The sequence below is a fragment of the Numenius arquata genome, chromosome 1, assembly GCF_964106895.1.
Source record: "Numenius arquata chromosome 1, bNumArq3.hap1.1, whole genome shotgun sequence".
Taxonomy (NCBI): domain Eukaryota; kingdom Metazoa; phylum Chordata; class Aves; order Charadriiformes; family Scolopacidae; genus Numenius; species Numenius arquata.
The window spans coordinates 48,456,940-48,477,982 of record NC_133576.1 but is presented as its reverse complement, the minus strand read 5'-3'; the positions used below and the strand labels follow the sequence as shown (position 1 = coordinate 48,477,982).

The window sequence follows — 21,043 nt, the reverse complement described above, 5'->3', positions numbered from 1 at the left end:
TTTGTCATAAATGGGACTTCAGGATCTATTCCCAGGTATGCTCAGTAAAAAATAGAAAGGAAGGAAGAAACCCCATTGTGAGTAGAATAAAACTTCAGTTGATGATAGTCTTTCTATAAGAATAGTTTTTGCTACAAATATCTTTTTGTCAGTGTGGGTAACATGAATGTAATTTGCATCTATCCAGCTGCGTATTTGGTAAGCATTATGATATTCTGCATTATTATCTATATTGCAAACTCTAACGTAGTTTCTGTTGTCTTTACAAACAAGACTATAATAATTTCTATTCAAGATTCACATAGTTCCCCTGAAAGGTCATCTGTCAGCATGAAGTACCAGAATTTTGTTGACTAGACCACTGTCCAGTGACTCTGCTCTGGTCTTTCTGAGCCAGTCTCATCTGGCAGTGGTAACTGGTGATTCATCTGGAAGGCAGTGGTAACCCGGAGATCAGTTGCAGTGTCAGGTTGTGCCCGTGAGAAGTAAGTATAATTCTTCCGTTCTCTCTTTCGTTAACCTCTTCTGGTGTGTTTCCACTCTCCAGGCCTTCAAACCTCTTACTCTGGTGCTGGCCCCCAAATCCAACCTCTTCCTCACCTATTCCTGAGAGTAGCCAGCGGTTGCTGTGACTGCTTGTTGATCTGTGGCTCAGAAGGATCTCTGTTCATGTGGGATTTAGGTTTTACCTGCTTTTTATCTGCACGTTGCCTCTGCTGCCAGTGGTGCATGTTCTGTGGTTTAGGATTTCCTCACTGGTGAAAGCTGTAAGAAGCTTAATAGGGCATGATCTTTCAGCTGATTTACATCTGGCACAGGACAAAGTAGCACTTCCTTAAATTTTAAGTCCATCTAATCTGACAGTTCGTGAATTCATCGCTCTTACCAGTGCTTAGTTCTGCTCTGGAGTCTACATATTGGACCCTATGGTCCAGGTAGCAAATTAAATAATTGGATTCCCAATTATGGTATGTCATCTTAGTAATTTTGGTTTTCATATGTGCCTCCCTGTATTTGAGAGAAAAATCTTCCAGGACATTCAAGGCACCAGATATGCTTAGCCAAAGGGAATTTTTGTGGCTTTTTGGATAGGAGTAGTAACCTCTTTAGATTTATAAGAAAAAAGCTCAGAAAATATGGCCAGATGTCAACTTAATCCTTTGAAGTGTTTTTTCTCTTCCCTGAATTCCCAGTACCAGAGTACATCTTACAAGGTAGAGTGTTCTTGTCAGCCTGCTTGTTGTACCACTGCGCTGTTCTGCAAGAGCCCTAGTTACCCGTAGTGCATCATCAAGACAATAATGGTGCTGTCAGAGACCATTTTTAACACTTTTATTGTCCTAGATTTCTAGTTGTATTGCTCATTTTTCCCCTTAACCTCTTGGGTTTCCATTTTTTCAATAAAACTTGGCCTTTTTTCTTCATTTAAAACAAACAAACAAAAAAACCCAAAAAACAAAGCCTGCCAGAATACTGCTGTGTGTGAGCTATGCTACCCCTGCGAGGAAAATTTGTGAACAGAAATTCGGAGCACCTTGACCAGCCAAGCAACTTCGCTTATTCTCTGACTGTTGAACTTGGCTCTGTGAGTTTTATGCCAATACCCCATGCTCCCTACCCCACTGATGTTAGGATCCAGTTGGGATGAAAGGACTGTTCACCAGGCATTTTGCTAGGCAGCTCAAGAAAGAAGCTAGCCTTCTTGATAATAACGAAGTATAATTCACATGTTGGGTTTCTTCCTTTTGCTCACAGGTAACTTGGCATTACAGTATTAATAGAAACACCATTTTCAAGAATTTAAGAATAAACATAACGGTCCAGTATTTTATTTTTTCTATTAAAATAAATGCAGAGAATCAAAGTAAATTTTTTCCATGTGTGTTTTTGTCCTGGTTTGAGGTAAAACAGAAGCCATTTTCTTTTCAGTAATTTCACTTTTCAGTTTCTAATCTAATTCTCTTCTAATTCTAACTCTTCTAATTCTCTTGGCTTTTGTATGTTTAAGATAGAAATCTAGCCAGAAGTAGTAGTCTGTGATTTGTTCGTTTCCCAATTTTCAGTAATAGTAAGCTCATAATTGGCGATTTCTGCCTTGCATTGATTTTTTTTGTGTGCTTTCAGTTTGTGCATGACTCTTCTGTCCCATTTTCTTACCCAATGAAAGTGACACTGGTAGTTGGATCTGTATTGCAGAAACAGTGAGATTTATATTACTGTTTTCTTAGAGGAAAAAAAAAGGAAAAAAGTTGAAAATACTTATATGCCAGTTTTGTATACTTATGGTATTTTTATTAATTTAAAAATTTTAAAGATTAATTGAAACAGATGAAAAGATATCTGAGGAAATTCCCATGCTCATGTAAGACTAATATGAGGAAAAAATCTCCTTTGAACTTGAATTGAGACATTTCTATCCTTTATTAATAAATAGTCAGATAACTGGGGGAACAGGATATTTCAAAACATATTCTGAAGTGGCTGGTGAAAAGCAACACAAGAATTTCATTTGATGCCATTGGCAACAGTATTTGCTGCTTCAGTGGTTGTCAGGAAGGGAAACAGAAGAACATCTTGTCTTACACCCATAGTTGTCTTAGACTGTGAACAATACTCCTTCAATTCTCTTTGCTAAAACCTTTCCGAGCTAACTGTTGAAAGCTAGGGAAGCAAGGGCTGCTTTAACAACAAACAAACTGAAGTTACATTTCTTAAAAGCTTAGTTCTTCCAGCATGCATAAGATGATATATATCTGCATTACCTTATAGCATATGTGCACCTATGTATACACACATATGTATTTGCACTTATGTATGATGATGCAGATGCATTTTTTGTGCATAAATGGGTTTATGTTCGTATATTGTATGTAATATGTGTATGCTTCAAGGCACAATGTGCATCTGTTCACATAGCTTAATTTTTTTAAGGAAAAGTGTCTTGAAGGTCATGCTTTATTTCATTGTGAAACGCTGTGTTTACTTATGAGACTCTGAAGGCTGGATTTTCCAACAAGTTAACTAGAAGTTTTCGATATTTTCCAAGTAGCTTCCTGATGACTCTTTTTCCAAATAAGGGCAAGTTCAGAGCTCCAGTATGGACAAGGGTGTCTCTTCTGGTTTTGTTTGGAAATTTTCTGTATAGAAATGGAAAAAAAAAAAAAAAGAAAAGAAAAAAAAGATAAATTTGTCTTCTCGGTGGTTGCATGTTAGTAAGTCACTCTTAGTTCTTGCTGTATTTACTGGAAGGGAATGGGCATTTCTAGAACATGTCATTCTAAATTAAATGTCTGCAGTAAGTGGATAAATCACTCCTTGAAAGTTCCTATTTCTCTGAATTGACTGTGAAGCAAGTGTAATGGATGACTTGCCGAGATGCAGGTTTATACTTGTTTTGAGTGAGTCTTATCTTTAGTGCTGTCCTCTGAAGCCCTTCCAATTGTTAATTTTTACTTTTCCCTTAAAGTAATCTCAAGGAAATGAGTAGAATCATTCCTCCCCCCCTGCCCCTATGCTTATTACTGTTAGGATGGAAATATTACAAGGTGAATATAGACATTTAAATGTATTGCAGTAGGAGGATAATTGCATAGCTCTCGTGGGAGCATAATAATCAAACATTAGTGAGTAAATAAACAGCAACATAGGAAACGTGACATATAAGTAGCTTCTGAGATAACCTGATAGTCTGCAAGCCATTTCTTCGTGGCTTTCAAACCATTACTAGATTAAGCCTTTCCTGCGATGGTAATGTCAAAATCACCTACACTTGTTTGTTTTGACTTTCAGGTAGTTTGAAATAAATATACCCAGCTATTTTGTGGTTGCAAACTACAATTATGCCAGGAAGCTGGTTCTGCAGCTGCTTGTGAGTGCAGTCTGAAGGCCTGCAACGTGCCAGTGAGCATCAGCAAGGACACAGGGGCATTCAGTAACCAGGAAAATGACTGGCTTTCTTGAGAAAGAAACAATGAAGAAGCCTTTATTTCTTGCCTAGTTGTAAGGCAAAGCAATGCAATATTGACACCTGGTTAACTTAAAGAAGTATTTTTTTAAAATACGCCTTGACTGTGTGGATCTTGTAAGACTGATACAAACGTGCCTTTGGACTTGTGCAAATAAATCATTGGAAGAATTGATTGGAGAAAGCAGTCATTGAAAGAGTAGCTGTTGAAGAATCATGACGAAGCACTTGGAGATCATCAATTTGTCATTCTTGTTGGAGCATGAAAGGGAAACAATACTGGGAGTGCTGAAGAGAGATGAATATCTGAAAAAAGTTGAAGATAAAAGGATAAGGTAACCCTTTTTATTATTGTTAAAAAATATATTCTGTGACACAGATATTTTTATGGCACCTAGCAAAGATTTTCTAGATGCACTGGGGGAAGGATGAGTGTTGGGAGGCAGCACAGTTAAAGTGTATTGGAAAGAAAGAAAATTGCTTGGTATGTGGCAAACAAAAGATTTTTTTTTTTTTTTTCCCATTACTTCAAGGAAAAAAAGGTAAGAAAGATAACAAGTGCAAAAATATATGGCAAAGTTTTTTAAATTTCAGATTCAGTAGATTTTGCCCAGTTTGGCTGAATTTTCCCCCTGTGAATGGAAGGCTTTAGTAAGGTTCCTGAACTTTCTTCCTCTGAGAGGAACTCTATGCTTTATGAGGAAAGGGGAAGTTTGGAAGGTGTTGCAGGGAGAGAAAGTAGGTGTCTGCCTCTGTACAGAACTCCATACATCATGGGGCAAAGGCGAGTTAATGACCTTTTTCTCTCTGTTGCAGTACTTACAAAATAGGGAGGAGGAGGGACATTTCATTTTTCAAATGACGGAGATTTACTAATAAATAAATAAAATTGAAGTTCTCGGGTATGGATCTCAAAAGTCGCTGATGGAAGAAGTAGAGACTCAGTGTATTATGAGAGTCCATGTGTTCTTTTCTGAGAAAAAAAGGTAAAAATCAAAGTTTAGAGAACAATGTGTGGAGGCAGGCAGAGAGTCAGCTCTTTTAGATGACTCAAATTCATCTGAACTAACTCAGTTAGTTCAGCTAAGCATCAGTTCTGTAAAGGTTCATATGCTTTTCCAGTACGTTGTTGCTGCTTCCTCTCACTTCTACCCACTGCCCTTTTAAACTTTTATACAGTGCTAGTTCTGAGAAATGAGCTTAGTGTGGATGTGTGCAGCACTTGGTGTTGGCGAGGCTGCTGAGTGTAATGGATGACAAAGGAAAGATTTCCAGCCTTTGCTGGTTTCTGTTCATGTATTCCAAGGCCAGGCTGCATTGTTCTTCCCTTTGATTTGCTAAAAAGCACTTTAAACATTGTGCATTGCAGAGATGCATATTCAGCACCTGCTGAGGTTTCTTTTGTATAAAACTACTATTTGGAAATCCATGCAGAGCTAGCCACTGGCTTTGGAAGTCTTTCTACCTTGAGAGAACCAAGTCTAAGTGCAATGCCCCAATTGGCATGCAGCCCATTTGACTGGGGAAACAGAGTGGCCCATCTAAATGGAGTGGGCTAAAACTGGTTGGTGCTTCTGCTGCAAGACTGGAAGGAAAGGTGTTTCTTTGTGTTGGTGTGGGGAAATCATTCATTTCATCGCCTTCGTGATTTGTCAGATGAAGAAGAAAACAGAACACAAGAAAACAGATGGAGCGCTGTTTGTTCCAGGCATTGTACTCTGTTTTGTAATAGGACAAGCATTTCTAAATGAGTATTTCAGTTTTCTAAGGTGGTGGCCTTGGAAATGTGGGAAGTGCCAGTAGTCATTAATTAAAGGCGTTGGTATGAAGTGCAGATAGTTAACTTCTCAAACTCCCAGAAAGCTTTCTTTTCTACTACTGTTGTTTCCCAATCTCAAGTGGAAAGTTGAAATTCCTGAGTTTTTATAGGAGATTTGCTTTGGTTGGTTGGTTTAGGTTTTTTGTTGTTTTTTTTAACATGATGTCTTAAACCTCCTCATTTTCTGCGCTTTTTGACACTACTGGAAGTCACTCTGCCAAAACTACTGAGTTTGAGAACCCAAGGCACCTCTGGAGGATGCGGTTCAATAAAGCAATAGGTGGTATTGGCTTATCTGTGTTTTGATACAAATGGAAAGAGCACCTAAAGAAAAGGATGAAAACGAAGTTAATTTGAAATATAATGCTGTTTAGGATGTGATGCTTATGCATACTTCTAGCACCTGTATATGAACCAATTTGTTTCAAATTGGTTTCAGATTAAGAGTATATTTGGAGAATTGTCACTAGACCATACTGTGCCCGATAATGGTGGAATGTAGTCTATAAAAGACATCCAAGATATACAAACTATAAAGAACTAGGTAGGTAACTGCTTCCTAGGAGACTTCATAATTTTTCTTTCTGAATACAGCTTGGCAAGGATATCTTTAATTATGGCTTATAAGTATACTTCAGAGGAACATTTGTTGTCTTAGGAATTCCATTTGGTGCAATCTGTTCAATATTTTATTGAGGTACTTTGCAGAAGAACAGGTCCCTTTGTATTTATTTTCAAGGCTTTTTTCATTTTGGCAAGACGCTTTCTTGTACGTTGTACTGAAGAATTTTTATTATTGTGTTAGTAGTTGGTAATCGTGTTTTCTGTTCGTATTAGGCTTCAAAAGCCATTGTAACTTGAAAGGGTTTTTCTATTCAACATGAAAGCAATAATAAGTGCAGGAGGATGTCCAAATAATGAAATTGTTAAGAGTTATTTTCACTGTCACTGCTCATACTTGTGTTCTGGAGTGCAGGTGGCTTGTTCTTGTATTTTTATTTGATGTACAAATGTTTCACCTACATGCGAGAGAAACACAGAAGGCAGCAAGTAGTCTTTCTGTGGTCTAGTTTTGATAATACAAATAAGCAACCAGCTTAATAAATGTTAGGGTTTATGTTCTTAACTTTAAGTGTGCATCTTGCGTGACTGGAAGTTTCCTTTGAATATTGATTTAAAGCTGTTAGTAGATTACTTGTGCAAATAACCTACAGTGTTCTAAACATTGCTCTACAGTATTTTTGACGTCAGTCGAATGACCATCATGATTGTTTTCAAATGCTAAGATTATTTGGGTGAAATCGGTAAATTACATAGAGCTAAAATAGCGAAAAATTGTGAACTTGACCATACCAAGATGAAAATTAGGGTGTTTCTTTTTTTAACATGTGAGTTGCTGGGAGAAACTTGCATCCAGATAATGTCAGTCAGGACATTCTGAACTGAGTGTTTTGGTCTGAAACATGTATCTTTTTCTTTATTTCCCTATCCTTTTACTATTTTTAAATATTTTTTTTCTTTTAAGACCCTTTTTATGAAAACCTGTATCACATTTAATGTGTAGTGTCGCAAGTCATGAAATCGCTACTAAATGGAAAGAATGTATTTGCCGCAAGCTGGGTGTACCATGTAGGAGGTGTGTTTCATCTAACTGCTGTTGGTTTGTTTCTGTTCCAACAGCAGCCCCAGTGCATCCTCCACAGCTGTGGTGGGAACTGGGTCTGATGGTCATAGCGTTTTGCATTTGGAGCTAGCTCTTCACCTCTGCTCTGCTGCCACAGAGCATACACGCGTGATACATTTAATGCTAACCTACGTTGCTTTCTTACCTTGACTATTTTCCTAGACAGCATTTAAAATACAAAGGTTCTTTTCATTCTTTGCAAAGCAAAGCTGTGAATACCATGCTTTTAGAAGAGGAGACACCAGAGTAACAATTGCTGAACTGAGAGAACAAAGAAGGAAGTTGCCAATTTATTCCAAGGATGAGGCTTTATTGGGTTATTACTTGAATCATTCCCTTAGCATTTAGGTTGCCACAAGTAGTGTAAGAATTCCACCAACCCCCATTCTGTATTGAAAAGGAAATTTGGCATTCCTGTCTTTTCAGTTAGCTAAAATGGCACCTTCTTATGTGTCTGAAGAGATCCACAGAACCAATTCAGGGTATTAACTACCTTCATTACAATGTAGGAGAAACTGTTAGCATGGATACCACCGTGTGGTAACTACAGGTAAGTACTTTAGAAAAAAAATACTGAGTATTTTTTTTGAATGGGCATTTACTGATTGTTGATTATACATTTGGACTTGTTTATAAGCACTAAATGATTGCAAGAGAGCATATATTATTGTATGCGGTCTCTGTTTTTGCGAAACAGCCTATAAATATTTTAAGGAAAGAGTCCTTATGTTAAAGCATATTGCTCATCCATACTTGTAGGGGAAGTTAGGAGGTTGCTTGTCTGGCAGCTATCTCATTTGTCAAGTGAATTTAACACATTGTTATTCTTTGAACCAGAGACTTTTCCATCAAAAAGTAGTTAGTGTTCCCAGTACTTTAAGGGCAGAGATGCCTGTTTTGCTCTCCAGTGTTCTTCAAGTATGAAGATACTCCTTTGGTGAAAGAATTTGTGATGGTGATTGATTCTCATACTCTGGGTACAATTTATTTTATCAAAGACTAGAAAGAAGCCACAAGCAATTTGCATTTTATTTGTGAGGATGAGGTAGTTACTCAGAAAAAGGTTCATCTGTGGAAGTTTGTCATCATTATAGTATCCAACACCATTTCAGTTTCCATGCCTCCTTCCTTCTGTTCTGCCATTTGTTATGCCAGTTCTCTTTTCCTTTGTAAATTCATTCTTTGCCTTTCCCTGTTTCCTTTCGTTGTCACCAATATACCTCTGCACTCAGACATTCTTGAGGCAGTTTTTATCATACAGGTCTGTTACATAAGCAAAATATGAAAATCTGTGCTTATAAAATAAGAACCTAAAAAATACTTCAGGTACTCAAATGGCTAAATTTTACAATGCAAGGAGATCTCAGTGGATATTGGTAATACTCCATCCTTTTGTGAATTGTCAATAATATTTACTCTTACTTTCCACATGTTGTGTCAGACGGTGGAGGGAATCTGCTTGAATTTGGAGGAGGTACTGGCAATCAGTCTGGGGAGGAAATTTCCTTTCTCCCTCAGCCTCCAGAAGTGTGTTGATACCAGTTCCTACACACAAAAATTCTCTAGTATTTAAGTTAACAGCTGCACAGCTTCAGAAGGAGGATGTGTCAACTCATTCATGTAGGAAATGGAACTTTATTAAGAACAGGTGCAAGACTAGGCAATTTCATATATTTAATTTTTTTTCCAGCTGACGTCTTTAATTATAGTTGGTTGAGAACAGCTTTGTGGAGTTTTTTAACTGTATTTTTTTATTATGACTCTTTGAACTCTGGAATTTAGAATGGAAAAAAAATTAGGAATACCTGGATTTTTCTATTCCACATCTTAAGATGAAAAAGATTTTTGAAATGGGGAGAAGGAAGATGCAGGAGAAATTTGAAAATCAAACTGAGGAATCATGTATGCCATTGCATTCAATAGTGGTTGTTCAAAAGAGGGAGAGGAGATGAGATAAATTTATCAAAATCCTACTGAAATGAAAAAAACCCAACAAACAACAATAAAACAGTTTTTTTGGTTTTTTGTTTTTTTAAAAAGGAGTTATCTGATTCAAAGCAAGTGGATCATGCTTACAGAGTTAGGGCCAATCACGGCATTCATTTAAGTGAATGGCTTGAGCAGTGAGTGTCTTGTTTCTTTCAGCAGTATAACTATTCTGCTTGTCAATATTTGGGGAATGAATGTTGTCTAGGGTAAAGCACACCAATAAGAAAAAATGGATCTGTTAAGGCTTCTCATTGCTTCTTCCTCTTTGCAGGATTATGAGGATTTGGGAATATTCCATCTCTGGAGGCTGCATTTGTGAGGGAACGAGCACCTTTGACTACCTCATGACTTCTGGCATCAGTAGGGAAGAGTCAGACACTTTTAGGGCCACTTTTGTGTCTCTTGCAGGTGGTGGGCAACTGTGCCAAGAGCTACAACTGCTTGGTGCTTCTTGGTTTAGGTTTTGTAGAATTGCGGTCATTGGTGCCTGCCTTTTTTTCCTCATCTTTTCAAGGCATCTCATTTTCATATTTACTTGTTAGATGGACTTAGTCTAGGATCTGAGTTATTTCTCAAATTCGGTGTTGGCTAAGCCGTTTGTTTGTTTGTTTTGTTTCCTGCTTTGATATTTTATAAGGGCCTTTTAGGCCCCATTTGGAAAGGCTTAGATTAAGTCATTCAGTGCTACTTGGAATACTAATTGCAACAGAACTCTTCTCCATCGCACTTAATGTATTTTAACAGACAGTAGAGAGATCTTGACATAAATTCAGAGTTAGAGGAATGGCTAAGTATTCTGCTATCCTTGTCAGTAATGAATTTGTCTTTAATAGCCATCTTCTATCAAACATCTGTTGTAATAGATGGTTTAGAAACTTCAGTGTATGATAGGATTCTTTTTCTCCAGCAGCTTATTAAGTTGACTTCAGCTGAGTTTATTTTCTCTTTTGTATTACTAGGAAAGGATTGATAAAGATTAATTCTTGTTTAATATTTGAGATTACAAATATCAAACTGTATGCTTAATTAGATTCCTTTAATATTAAGGAGAGCTCAAATGTTAGAATGGCAAAGGAAACTGGGTATTTAGAATACAGCTGATTGCTGTCTTGGAAGCTAAGAGTAGTGGTAAGTCAGGCCAGCTATATGCTGTACTTGTTAACCCTTTTCAGTATTGTATACCTAGTGCAGGTAGGCTGTGGTTGTTTAGAGGCTTTTTTCAGATGACTCGCCCACTTCCTCCCACTCTTCCTGGCCCTTGAGACATTTCATTCTTTAATTTCTTAAGATCCAAACATATTTATTATAGTCAATCAGTAGTTCAATTCAACAAATAGGATAGGGAATCCCACAAGAAAGTTCATATCCAGTGTATCTGGCTACATTCTTTGCTTGCTTTTTTAACTTTTCTATTTTATTTGTTGGATTAAGTGAGTGGAGAAGCTGCCAGTTGACTTATTTTATTTCAGTCATGAAAGGCAGCTCTGTATTAAAAAACAAGAAAAAAACCACTTTTCAGAACTCATGCTGTTGGCAGATCAACTCTCATCTGAGAAGAGTTCAAGATTTTGTATCACATAAGCAGAGGAAAATACTGTTTCTGTCACCACTACTGGATAGTAGGAATAATGCCTTTTTAATGTCAAAAGAATGTTGATAAGTTTTTCAACATGTTAATCTCTAAGCAAGCTTTTGTTTAAAAATGCACTGTTTATTGGTTTAGGCTGGTAGAGATTTCCTTATTTTAGATTGGAACTCTTTAAAACACAGACTTTGTGTCCAGTGATGCTTCTGATTAAGCACGAAAGGGCCTGAAAGTTGCAGGGAGGAGGGGAGAAGGCTGGAATGGAAGGAGTTCAGTGAGCATTTTGTTTCAACATTAGACACCTGGATGCTGTCTATAGGACACACTGAAAATTACCAAAATGATGGCGTCATACTACCTGTGGGTCACTGAGATCCCACCCCCATTCTCAAAGCACAGTAAGCTATCACTTACCCATGGGATGCAGTTCTTACCAGGAGCCTGCTCCAGGAGCTCTCCATGGGCTGCAGCTTCCTTCAGGGCACACTCACCTGCTCCAGCATGGGGTCCTCCATGGGCTGCAGGGAGACAACCTTGCTTCACCATGATCTTCTCCACAGGCTGTAGGGAAATCTGGCAGCTGGAGCACCTCTTCTTCCTCCTCCTTCACTGACTTGGTGTCTGCAGGGCTGTTTCATGTTTTCCTCACTCCTCTTGCCTAATAGCTGCTCTGCAGCATTTTTTACTCTTTCTTAAATATGTTATCACGGAAGTGCCACCAGTTTTGCTGATAGGCTCAGCTTTGGCCAGTGATGGATCTGCTTTGGAGGCAGCTGGAACCAGCTCTGCTTGCAAAGGCACAGCCCCTGATTTCAACTTACAGAGGCCACAGCTGTAGCCCTCTCTACTGCCAAAGCCTTGCCATGTAAACCTAGTACAGATGTAGGTGTTGTGGTCAAGAGCATTCTGGTAGCTGGGGAGGTGGCGGGGGGGTTGGCCTTTAGTTCTTGGTCCAGAAGCAGCAGATAAATTGACTTTTGTTGTTTGAAGGCAGGCTTATTTAGGAGGTAGATACAACGAGGCAGTGGCAAAAGCGATGATCACCTGCCTTTCCTGTGCGCAATGGCATTTTTGCAGCACAGTTGCTGTAGTGCAGGTCACGCATCTCCATTTGGAACTGGATGATTGACAGAAGAGGAAAATCGACACAAACCTGTAACTAAGTGTATCTCTGCAGGAGGCAGGTAGATGTAAGAGGCAATCGATAAGCTGCAAGAATAGTTAGGAAGGTACCAAGAAAGCTTGTGAAGCCTGGGCAGACTTTTGAAGGCTATGGCTATGAGAGAGGCTTTTTGGATTGAATGTGGGAGAAGTGTCCAAAATTGAATGAAGAAGTCACTTTTGGATAGAGACCAACAGAGGAAAACGCTTGACAGGATTCGTAGTCGCTGCCTGGAGGGATTGGACATGCCCTCTTTCAAAAGCTGTCAGAGGTCGAGCATCCACAGGCCAGGTGGCTGCAGAGCAGCTGTTGTTCATGGGATCCCAGTGGGAAGCAAAATGCTAACCAACCTTTTAGCAAGGCAATGTATCCACAAATAACCTAATTCTGTCAGAGCTTAGTCCCTGGTGGTCTAAGCAATGCTCCCAGCCTCCTTCAGTGGGCTGCAACCTGTAATCTTTTATTGATTTTATCTTCCCAAAGTGTTTTTGTTCCTGACACCTTTTTATTGATCTTTAGGTGAAGCTGGTAGCCTCTTTTTTTTAATCCCTCTTAAAGCATCTGTGTGTATGCAGAGATTGTGATTTCAGTGGAGTGCTTCATGATAGAAGGACTCTGGAGGCTCTTGGCTTATGGCAGTGCATGAAGGAGAGCATAGGGAAGGGTGAGGGAATGGGGATGCAGCAACACCCAGGCATGTAAAACTGGGTTTTGAAAGAACTTAGCCTGCTGAGCTGAGATCCTGGGGAGGAGGCATTCTTGTGTAGAGCAGAGTGCAGGAAGTGTTTGAAAGGATGGAGGAGCTTAATATAGGAGGGTTTTGTGGGGTGGGAGGTGGGGAAAGTCAGGAAAAAGCCTGAAGAGAGCAGGGGACCTGTAGGTTGTTTACTGAAAAGATTGAGATGGATGAGAGGATAAGAGGAGCCTGGGGGCTGAGTGGATGGAGTTTCAGCTGAGAAGGGTTGAGAGGACGTAACAATTTTGACTACATACAGGACTACATTAGCAGTTGAGGCCAGTGATTATCCCCCCTCTATTCAGCAATTGTGAGACCACACCTGGAATACAGTTTCTGGTTTGGGGCTCCCTGGAACAGGAGGGGCATTGACATACTGGAGCATGTTTAATGGAGAGCCATCAAGATGATTAGAGGGCTGGGGCACACTTGACATAGAAGGAGAGGCCAAGGGAACTGAGTTTGCATAGCCTTCAGAAGAGAAGACAAAGGCAAGACGTGATTGCCATCTTCAAGTCCTTAGTGTGATGATACGGAAAAAATGGAGCCAGACTCTTTTCAGAGGTACCCAGTGAAAGAAGAAGAGGCAATGGGAACAACCTGGAATGTGGGAGATTCTGGTAGATTCTGGTTAGATATTAGAAAGTTGTTTGTTTTTTGTTTTTTGTTTTTTTTTAATTAAAAGCAAAGAAACAAAAACCCAAGCAAACACAACAACAACAAAAAAGCCCCCATAACATCAAATCAGTCAGATTCTGGAACAGAGACATGGTAGACTCTTTACTCAGAGTTACACTGTTACTCAAGATTCAGTTGGACAAAGCTTTGATCAGCCCCGTCTGGTTGGCCCAGTTTTGGCTGTGGGTTTAGACTGGCTGACCTCCAACATTCCCTTCCAACCTAGGTGGTTCTATGGGTCGGGGTGGACAGGTGAGAGCTAGAGGCTGTGATGTGGAAGGGAGAGCTCTGGAGTTGAGTTCAGACATCAAGGCACAAGGAGCTATTAGTGATAGATTTGGCTTATGATGGAGTCCTGCTTGAGTCCCTGGTTTGGGAAGATAGGCACAGAAAATTGCCTTTCCTGTCATCCTCCCTGACTCTTCAAATTCCCTTTTTTTTCTGTTGGAAATACAATAATTATATCTCATTTATTGTTATTTTCTCATTAAGGACCCAAATCATGCACCACTGAAATTGCGGCCTTCAAAGGTAGGTCTTAAGTGCAAGTATTTTTATCCTGCAGAGTCAGTGGCAGAACTAGTAATCTGCAAGTTGCATTATTTAAACTGACTTTTTCCTTTCTTTTTTTTTATTTTTTTTTTTTTATTTTGACATCCCATCGTAACACCACTATATATTTACATGGTTTGAGGTTTTTTTAGGCTTTGAATAACCAGTACAGAATTGTGTATGCATTCCTAGATAACTCTGCACTGGCATAGTATTAAATACACACAAATTACGGGAAAGATTTTCTTTGTTTTCTTCTGTGAATGCACAGGATAGTCCCAGTTTTGAGTTGCTGTCAACCTGGGCTCAGCATGACTTGAATTATTGATGAGGGACAAGCAAAGATGGTTTACCGATTGTCCAGAACTGCTCAGCTGTCTGCGGTTACTTATACTGATCTACCACAAGATTTTCCTCTTGACTGCATGTCTGAGAGGTGGAGGGTAGAGTTATTTTTCTTTGTCAAATATGTGTCAAAAATACAGCGAATATATAAAAAAAAATTGTATTGTATTTACTTGTGTCTTGCAGTTTTTAGTGCTAAAACTTAATCTGTTAAAAAGTTCTTACAGATCATTGAGTTGTATCTCCAAATTAAAAGATTTTATTTTCTTACTTCTAGGAAATTGAAAAATGAGCTTCTGGAAGTGAGAAGGAAAGGTGGAAACCGTCAATGTCAACAGGACAACAGCAGAGTCTGTGTTCGCTGTCAGAAAAGCCTGGGCTTAATCTTTGACAGAGGAGACCTGTGCCAAACCTGCAAACTTCGAGTTTGCAATAAGTGTCGTGACGTGGCAACCGACGGGCAGTGGAAGTGCTCAGTGTGTGCCAAGATTGCGTAAGTTGTGCAGCTTTCAAAAATTCATTTAGAGATTACCACTGTGTAAGTAATTTTGTGCTGGTGTCCCTGTTTTACATCCTCTTAGCACAAAAGCATATGCATGGCAAGTACACAAGGGAAGAGGTGAAGAGGCTTATCAGTTGGTTTTATTTGCTGGACTATTTTGCAGTATCTATTTTTCCAGTTCCAAGCCAGTTTCAACTAGCTTGCTTTCTAAAGAGAGCTGCAAGCATCACAGATGTTGGTGGGGAGTACTCTGAATATAAGAGAAAATTAGTTACAAGGCAGTGACAGTCTATTCACATTATGAAGATACAAATGTAAGAATCAAGTAATTCAAAATTAACAAAACAGAATTAAGAACAAGTGAGGTCTGTGTGTTCTGATGTGGTAGGTGGATCTGTAAGGAAAGAGAATGTAAAAAATTGTGAGTCAAATCAGAAGTAGTAACAGAACGTCTCTGCACGTAGAGAGAGGGCTGTGTTTATAATGTCTCTATTAGTGATCCTTCTAAAGTAAATTGTTCACTGGTGGGAGGTAAAACAAAAGGGGACAGACTAATCTTCACATTTTTCACTGTTGGAATATCGAGCATGGAAATGGAGGGGAGCAGATCATAGTGCTGAAAAGCAGAGAATCAGTATTCTAACACAGGATAGCAAGTGAATAAACAAAAAGAGATGTTATGTGTTCAAAGATATTTACTTGGTGTATACTTGGAAGAATAATTCCCTTGATTGGTATGGTAATATGGGATTTTGTAGTTTGACTCAGTAAGATAACCATGAAGGAAAGGAGAAATGTATTGGGCAACAAAACTCAGTTATGTAACTTGATGTAAAAACTGGAGATCAGGGAGATAGGGCTTTTTGTAAATTGTATTGGAGACTGAACCCAAATTGCTTGTTACATCAGACTTTGGCTACCTGACAGTGAAAAATTAATACAGCAGGACATGGAGTTTAGGGTTTGTGTCTTCTAACTTTAGCTTTAGAAGGTTAACATCTGCTTTTAACTAGATGCCTTAACCTTCTCTGCATCCAGTGGGGGACATCCAGAGGACAACATCTCACGTCTTAAGATGAAACATGTCCCAGTGCTTGATTTTGTGAAATGGTTTTAAATGGGTAGGGGCCTGGCTGAGCTCCTTGTAGTTCACTTCAGCTAGTTCCTGAGGTGAACTCAGTGCTGTGCCTTTCAGAAATGATGGGTTACAGGTGAGATCACAGAATGGAGAATGGCAAACACAATACTACTCTTTAAAAATGAAGAAAGGAAGAACAAGGGATTTGTTGACCCTGTCAAGTTACCTTTAATTTCTCTAAAAAAACCTGAAACAAATGATTGCTGTACTGTTTGAAAGCCAAGAGATAACAGATTGATGACTAAGAGCTGCCTCAAGAACAAATAATGTCAAAATCAATTTAATTTCCTGCTTTGATAGGGTGACAGACATTGTGAATAGAGGAGAATCTGTTGATGTTTTATAACTTGACTTAAGTGAACCTTTTGATACTTTCTCTCGTGCCATTCTAATAAGCTGATAAACAAGGGGAGCTATGCCCTGGAATAAATTCTGTTAGTGTGATTGCAGACCTGCCTGGAAAATTATAAAGCTCCATTCTCAGGGTAGTTATGGATCATTTCACTGCCAAAAAAAACCCGCAAAATGAAAAATCCAAACAAAAAACCAGGCAGTGGTATAGAGCAGCGTATTTCATAGCTTTTCACTGTTAAGTATTTTAGTTAAGGACTTTGATGCGGCAGATGAGTTTGCCGATTAAACCTGCAGATCACGTAAAACTGAGAGGTGATGCAGGCATGCTGAAGGACGGGATTAGGATTCATAGTGATGCTTACAGTCTTGAGAAGTGGTTTGAAGGAAAAGCAAGTGGTGGCTCCTTATGGGCATGTGGAAGTACTACATTTAGGCAAAAATGCAGCTGCAGAAACATAAAATGAGGATAAAAACAGCTTATGCAGCTGTTCCTTAGGAAAGGATCTGGCTATTGTACTGAATGAAAAGCTGAACATGAATCAACAGTATTTTCCACTGTAGAAAAGTCCAGCATCACACAGGGATGTACAAGCAGAATTATGGCCTGTAAAATACATGACACAATCCTGTTTCGGGTAGCACACTTTATGTTGGCCAAATGGAGAAAGTTCAGTAGAAAAGTAGAAAGTAGAAAAGTAGAAAGTTCAGTGATCGCAAGCTTAGCACACAGTATGTCCAAAGTAATGGAAGGAGTCAGAAATGTTTGACCAAGGCAAGAGAAAACTGAAAATAACTGAGTTTTAAATCTAGAAAAGGCAGCTACATTGAGGAGGCATACAGCCTGTTCTACTTACTCACCTTGGATAAGAAAAGTAAAGTGACACTTAAATTGCAGTGAAAGGATTTAGGTTAGGTGGTATGAATACTGATATAACTTGGAGAAGTTGCAGAATCTTGTTTTAAAAATGGGTTGGATAAACCCCTCTCAGGACTGATGACATCGGCAAAGGTCCTGTTTTGAGGCTGAAAGATGGATGAGATAACAGCTCAAAACATATGTCACCCATGTTTCTTGTGATTGTGTTGCAATTGTGTAGGCCAAGTAGTGGTCCTAAAAATTATCCTGAAAATTAGTTCCAGTTGAAGCCTGCCTCTAAGTAATTAAAAAATTATGGTGTAATTTGTTTGCAAAGTGCTAAACATTTCAAGTACTAAAGTTTTGTCTGTGTTGGGCATCTTTACTAAATTTAAATCTCTATCCTTTGTTCATATGCAGTGTTTTTGCAAAACTATAATGACAGTTAATGATCTGTAAAATGCCTTTTGCATTGCTACACAGAGAGATTATGTTCTGTGTGGGCAGTATAGAGATAAAAGTTTGAGATAAGTATTTCAGTTAAATCATTGTGTGTAATTTAAATTCTTTCAGTTCTGCTTTCCTCTGTCTTACTTAAGAAAGAAATGAAGGGAAAATTAGAATTTTAAGACTTTAACTACATTTGAAGAAGGAGCTGATTAAGTTAATGTGAATAGTGTCTTCTGCAAGATTAAAAGGCAGGTGGCAAGGAAAAGAAAAGGGAATCCGGTGTTAAGAGACAGTTATGCTGTATAAGTAGCAAACAAAAGGAAGGAGGAGGGGAAAAAGCTTTTAGGTCTGTAGTAATGAGCTGCATACAGTGTTTGTGTCTGTCAAATTGGATTGTTTCACCATGCTAGTGGCTTTGCAAAAAGTGTTAGGAAACTTTTTTTGCCCTTGTCCTTTTCTTTTTGCAGCCTTGATGAATGAGACCAGATTAATGTTGATATCTGTATAGGCTGTAGCTGTTCCATTAGCAGAGCCGGGTTATACTGTTGTTATAATATATATGTACGTTGTCGTACATACTGTGAGACCCTGAAAAGGCAGGGAGAAGGATTCATGGCCTTCATGGAATCTTTCCAGTTCTGGTGCTATACTAGTTTTTGGCTGTCCTGCCAAAATTGTCCTCAAGAGTATCTCCTAAGTGCCATGTAAAGTGATGGTGATAGTAGTAACCTGTGCAAGTCCTGTTATATAATCACCACTTATACTTGCAGGAATATCTTCAGAAGCAAGTTTTTCTATTGGAAAAACTAACTGTTGTCAACCACTCTTTGAGTGAACACACTCAATACCCAGTATCAGACTCAAAGAGTGGTTGACAAGTACTACAGAATTTACTGCAGAAATCCCTTGAATTACACAGTTAATCAAAACAATTTCTGAAACAAAGAACATCTTGTGGCAATAAAAGAAAATGTAGATAATATCAGTCACCTTCTGCCTGTTGCTTCATTGAATCCATTTTGACCTTTCCTTCCTTCTGAGCATCTTGAGTCCTGCCTATCCACCCATATCACAGAAGTTTGGGATACCTGTAGTACAGCAAAAGGGCATTCTGTCACATAGCCTGGAATCAAATGTTATCATTGCTTTAACATTTTTGGTAGGTTTATGTCCAGCTACAAAACAAAAAATAAAAATTTAAAAAGATGTTGGGAAACTTCAAGTATGCTGACTTTGACTTGAGGATCAGGTAATTTCAAGATGCTTAGTTTTTTACGGATGTGATAAAACACAGTATTTTCTGAACAAATTGAAAAAAAATTACATAGTAGCCTGATGATTGCTGTAGGGGTAAGATACCAGTTTGTTTAGTAATACAACATAAATGTTCATCTGTTAACCAGATGACATCTGGCCACAAACCAATCTGATTTCTCTCCTCCAAAATAATCTTTAGAGCATTTCATCTGCCATTTCTCAGAAATCAGACTTGCTTGAAAAACAGCTTATGGTGATGAGGAAGCTCGTTACAACACAGTAATTACATTCTAAAACACTTTCAAAAAGAGATTTGGTGAATTTGAGGAAAGACATTTGAGTGTGACTAGTGAGAGCTGTTCATCGGTATTTTTAACTATAACAAACTGCTATTTATATGTCTTACAATTTACAGTAACTGAAAAAGGATATTCCCCTTGAATGTCTATAAAAAGAAAATTACTGGTTTTGTCCCCCATGGGAGTTATTACCAGCTCGAAAATAAAGTTACAAGATAAAGCATTTAAAGGTCAAGAAGGGTTAGAGCTAAGTCTTCTGCCAAATTCTTAGTTCTGCAGTTAGTGAGGACAGTCTTTATTTATGTGATTGTGTGTTTGGTCACGTTATAGTATTTAATGAAGTAAATTGAGCTTGTATGTAGCAATGCACTTGATGAAAGAGGAAGATTTTTGCTTCATCCCCTGCATACAAGGAACTGAGGTCATCAGGAGCTTTCAGACTTAGGTGCTAAAAGAGAAACTTTCCATTAAGGTCACTTTTTTTTTCCCCTACATCTTCGTAAAATATGATGAGTTTATTTTTTAAATTTAGCATCTGAAATGTGAGAGGAATCAAGTTCTTCAAGCAGTCTGCTGACAAGCTGATTTTGCATCTTGATGCTGTCTGAATTTCTCACTATGAATGTGTCTAGATATCTGGGAACAATGACTTTATTTTGATTGAGTTCTTTAGCAAGATAAAGTGCCTAGGTAGTCCAAGTTATTGCAGCAGAACAAAGCAGTAATGGGAAATTGATCTTCATCTTTGAGATAATTATGTTGTCTTAAAGTGTCATCTTAGTAACATGTATTCCCATTAGGAGCATAAAAACAGAGGCATTTCAATGTTTTGGTATGCAAATGCTTTTCAGATTTCTTATAATTTCTTTTAATTTTAGTAATATCTAAGCAAGTTTGCTATCTTTTAATAGGGTCAAAAATTTCTATTTAATAGCCTTGCAGTGTATTAAAAATTACTCTGGAATTAATTTATGTTATAGAAAATAGTCTGTGGAATTAAACGCATAGAAAGATGAGCGTATATGGTTTGGTATGTTCATGTATAGGTTGAGGTTTAGCCAGCCTTTGGTCTTGCCACTTTTTTCCAAATTTTACTCCAAGGAGGAACGAAAATAACTTGAGGAACAGGAGAAGGAAGGGAAGATAGACTAAATCTCTCTCCTCTACTGTGGATGTGGACTAGGAAATTATCATGTGAATAATTAGCATGATCAAATGGATAGTGAAATTGTTCTACCAATGGGATTTTTTTCCCCAAAAGAGATGAATAAAAGTAACAATTGGGACTTTCCACCTTAGATGGATTTTTTTATAATTGGGCATTTAACCATGAAGTGCCTTGCAAAAATGAGAGTGGAAAATGAGTTTTTGGCAGGGGTAGGCCACAGGTGTTATGTCCCATTTTTCAACTGAGCAGTCCATTAGTGAAGTTAATCCATTTAGTACAAGATCATGGAGAAGAAGCATGAAACCATAATGTACTCCCTCTCCCATGATGATGTGAGTAGGTGGATCAGTAATTAAGGACTTTAGCAGACACCTAAACCAGACCCTAAAGTATTTGGTACTAAACCTAGCTACTTGAACATGATTTTTGTTTAAAATTCTTGTAGCTGTTTTGAGTATAGGAAAGACCAATAGTGCAAAATTTGCTGCTATTACAGTTTATAACA

The 21,043-nt window shown here is 38.3% G+C and overlaps 1 protein-coding gene across 1 annotated transcript in view; it reads left to right on the top strand.

The window, feature by feature from the left end:
* Nucleotides 1–4,180: 4,180 nt before the first annotated feature.
* Nucleotides 4,181–21,043, top strand: part of SYTL5 (synaptotagmin like 5) — a 55,016-nt gene continuing 38,153 nt past the window's right edge. Inside the window, exons 1-2 of the mRNA XM_074147643.1 lie at nucleotides 4,181–4,299; nucleotides 14,792–15,007. Of these exons, the coding sequence (XP_074003744.1) occupies nucleotides 4,181–4,299; nucleotides 14,792–15,007 (335 nt within the window). The remainder of the gene's footprint in view (nucleotides 4,300–14,791; nucleotides 15,008–21,043) is intronic.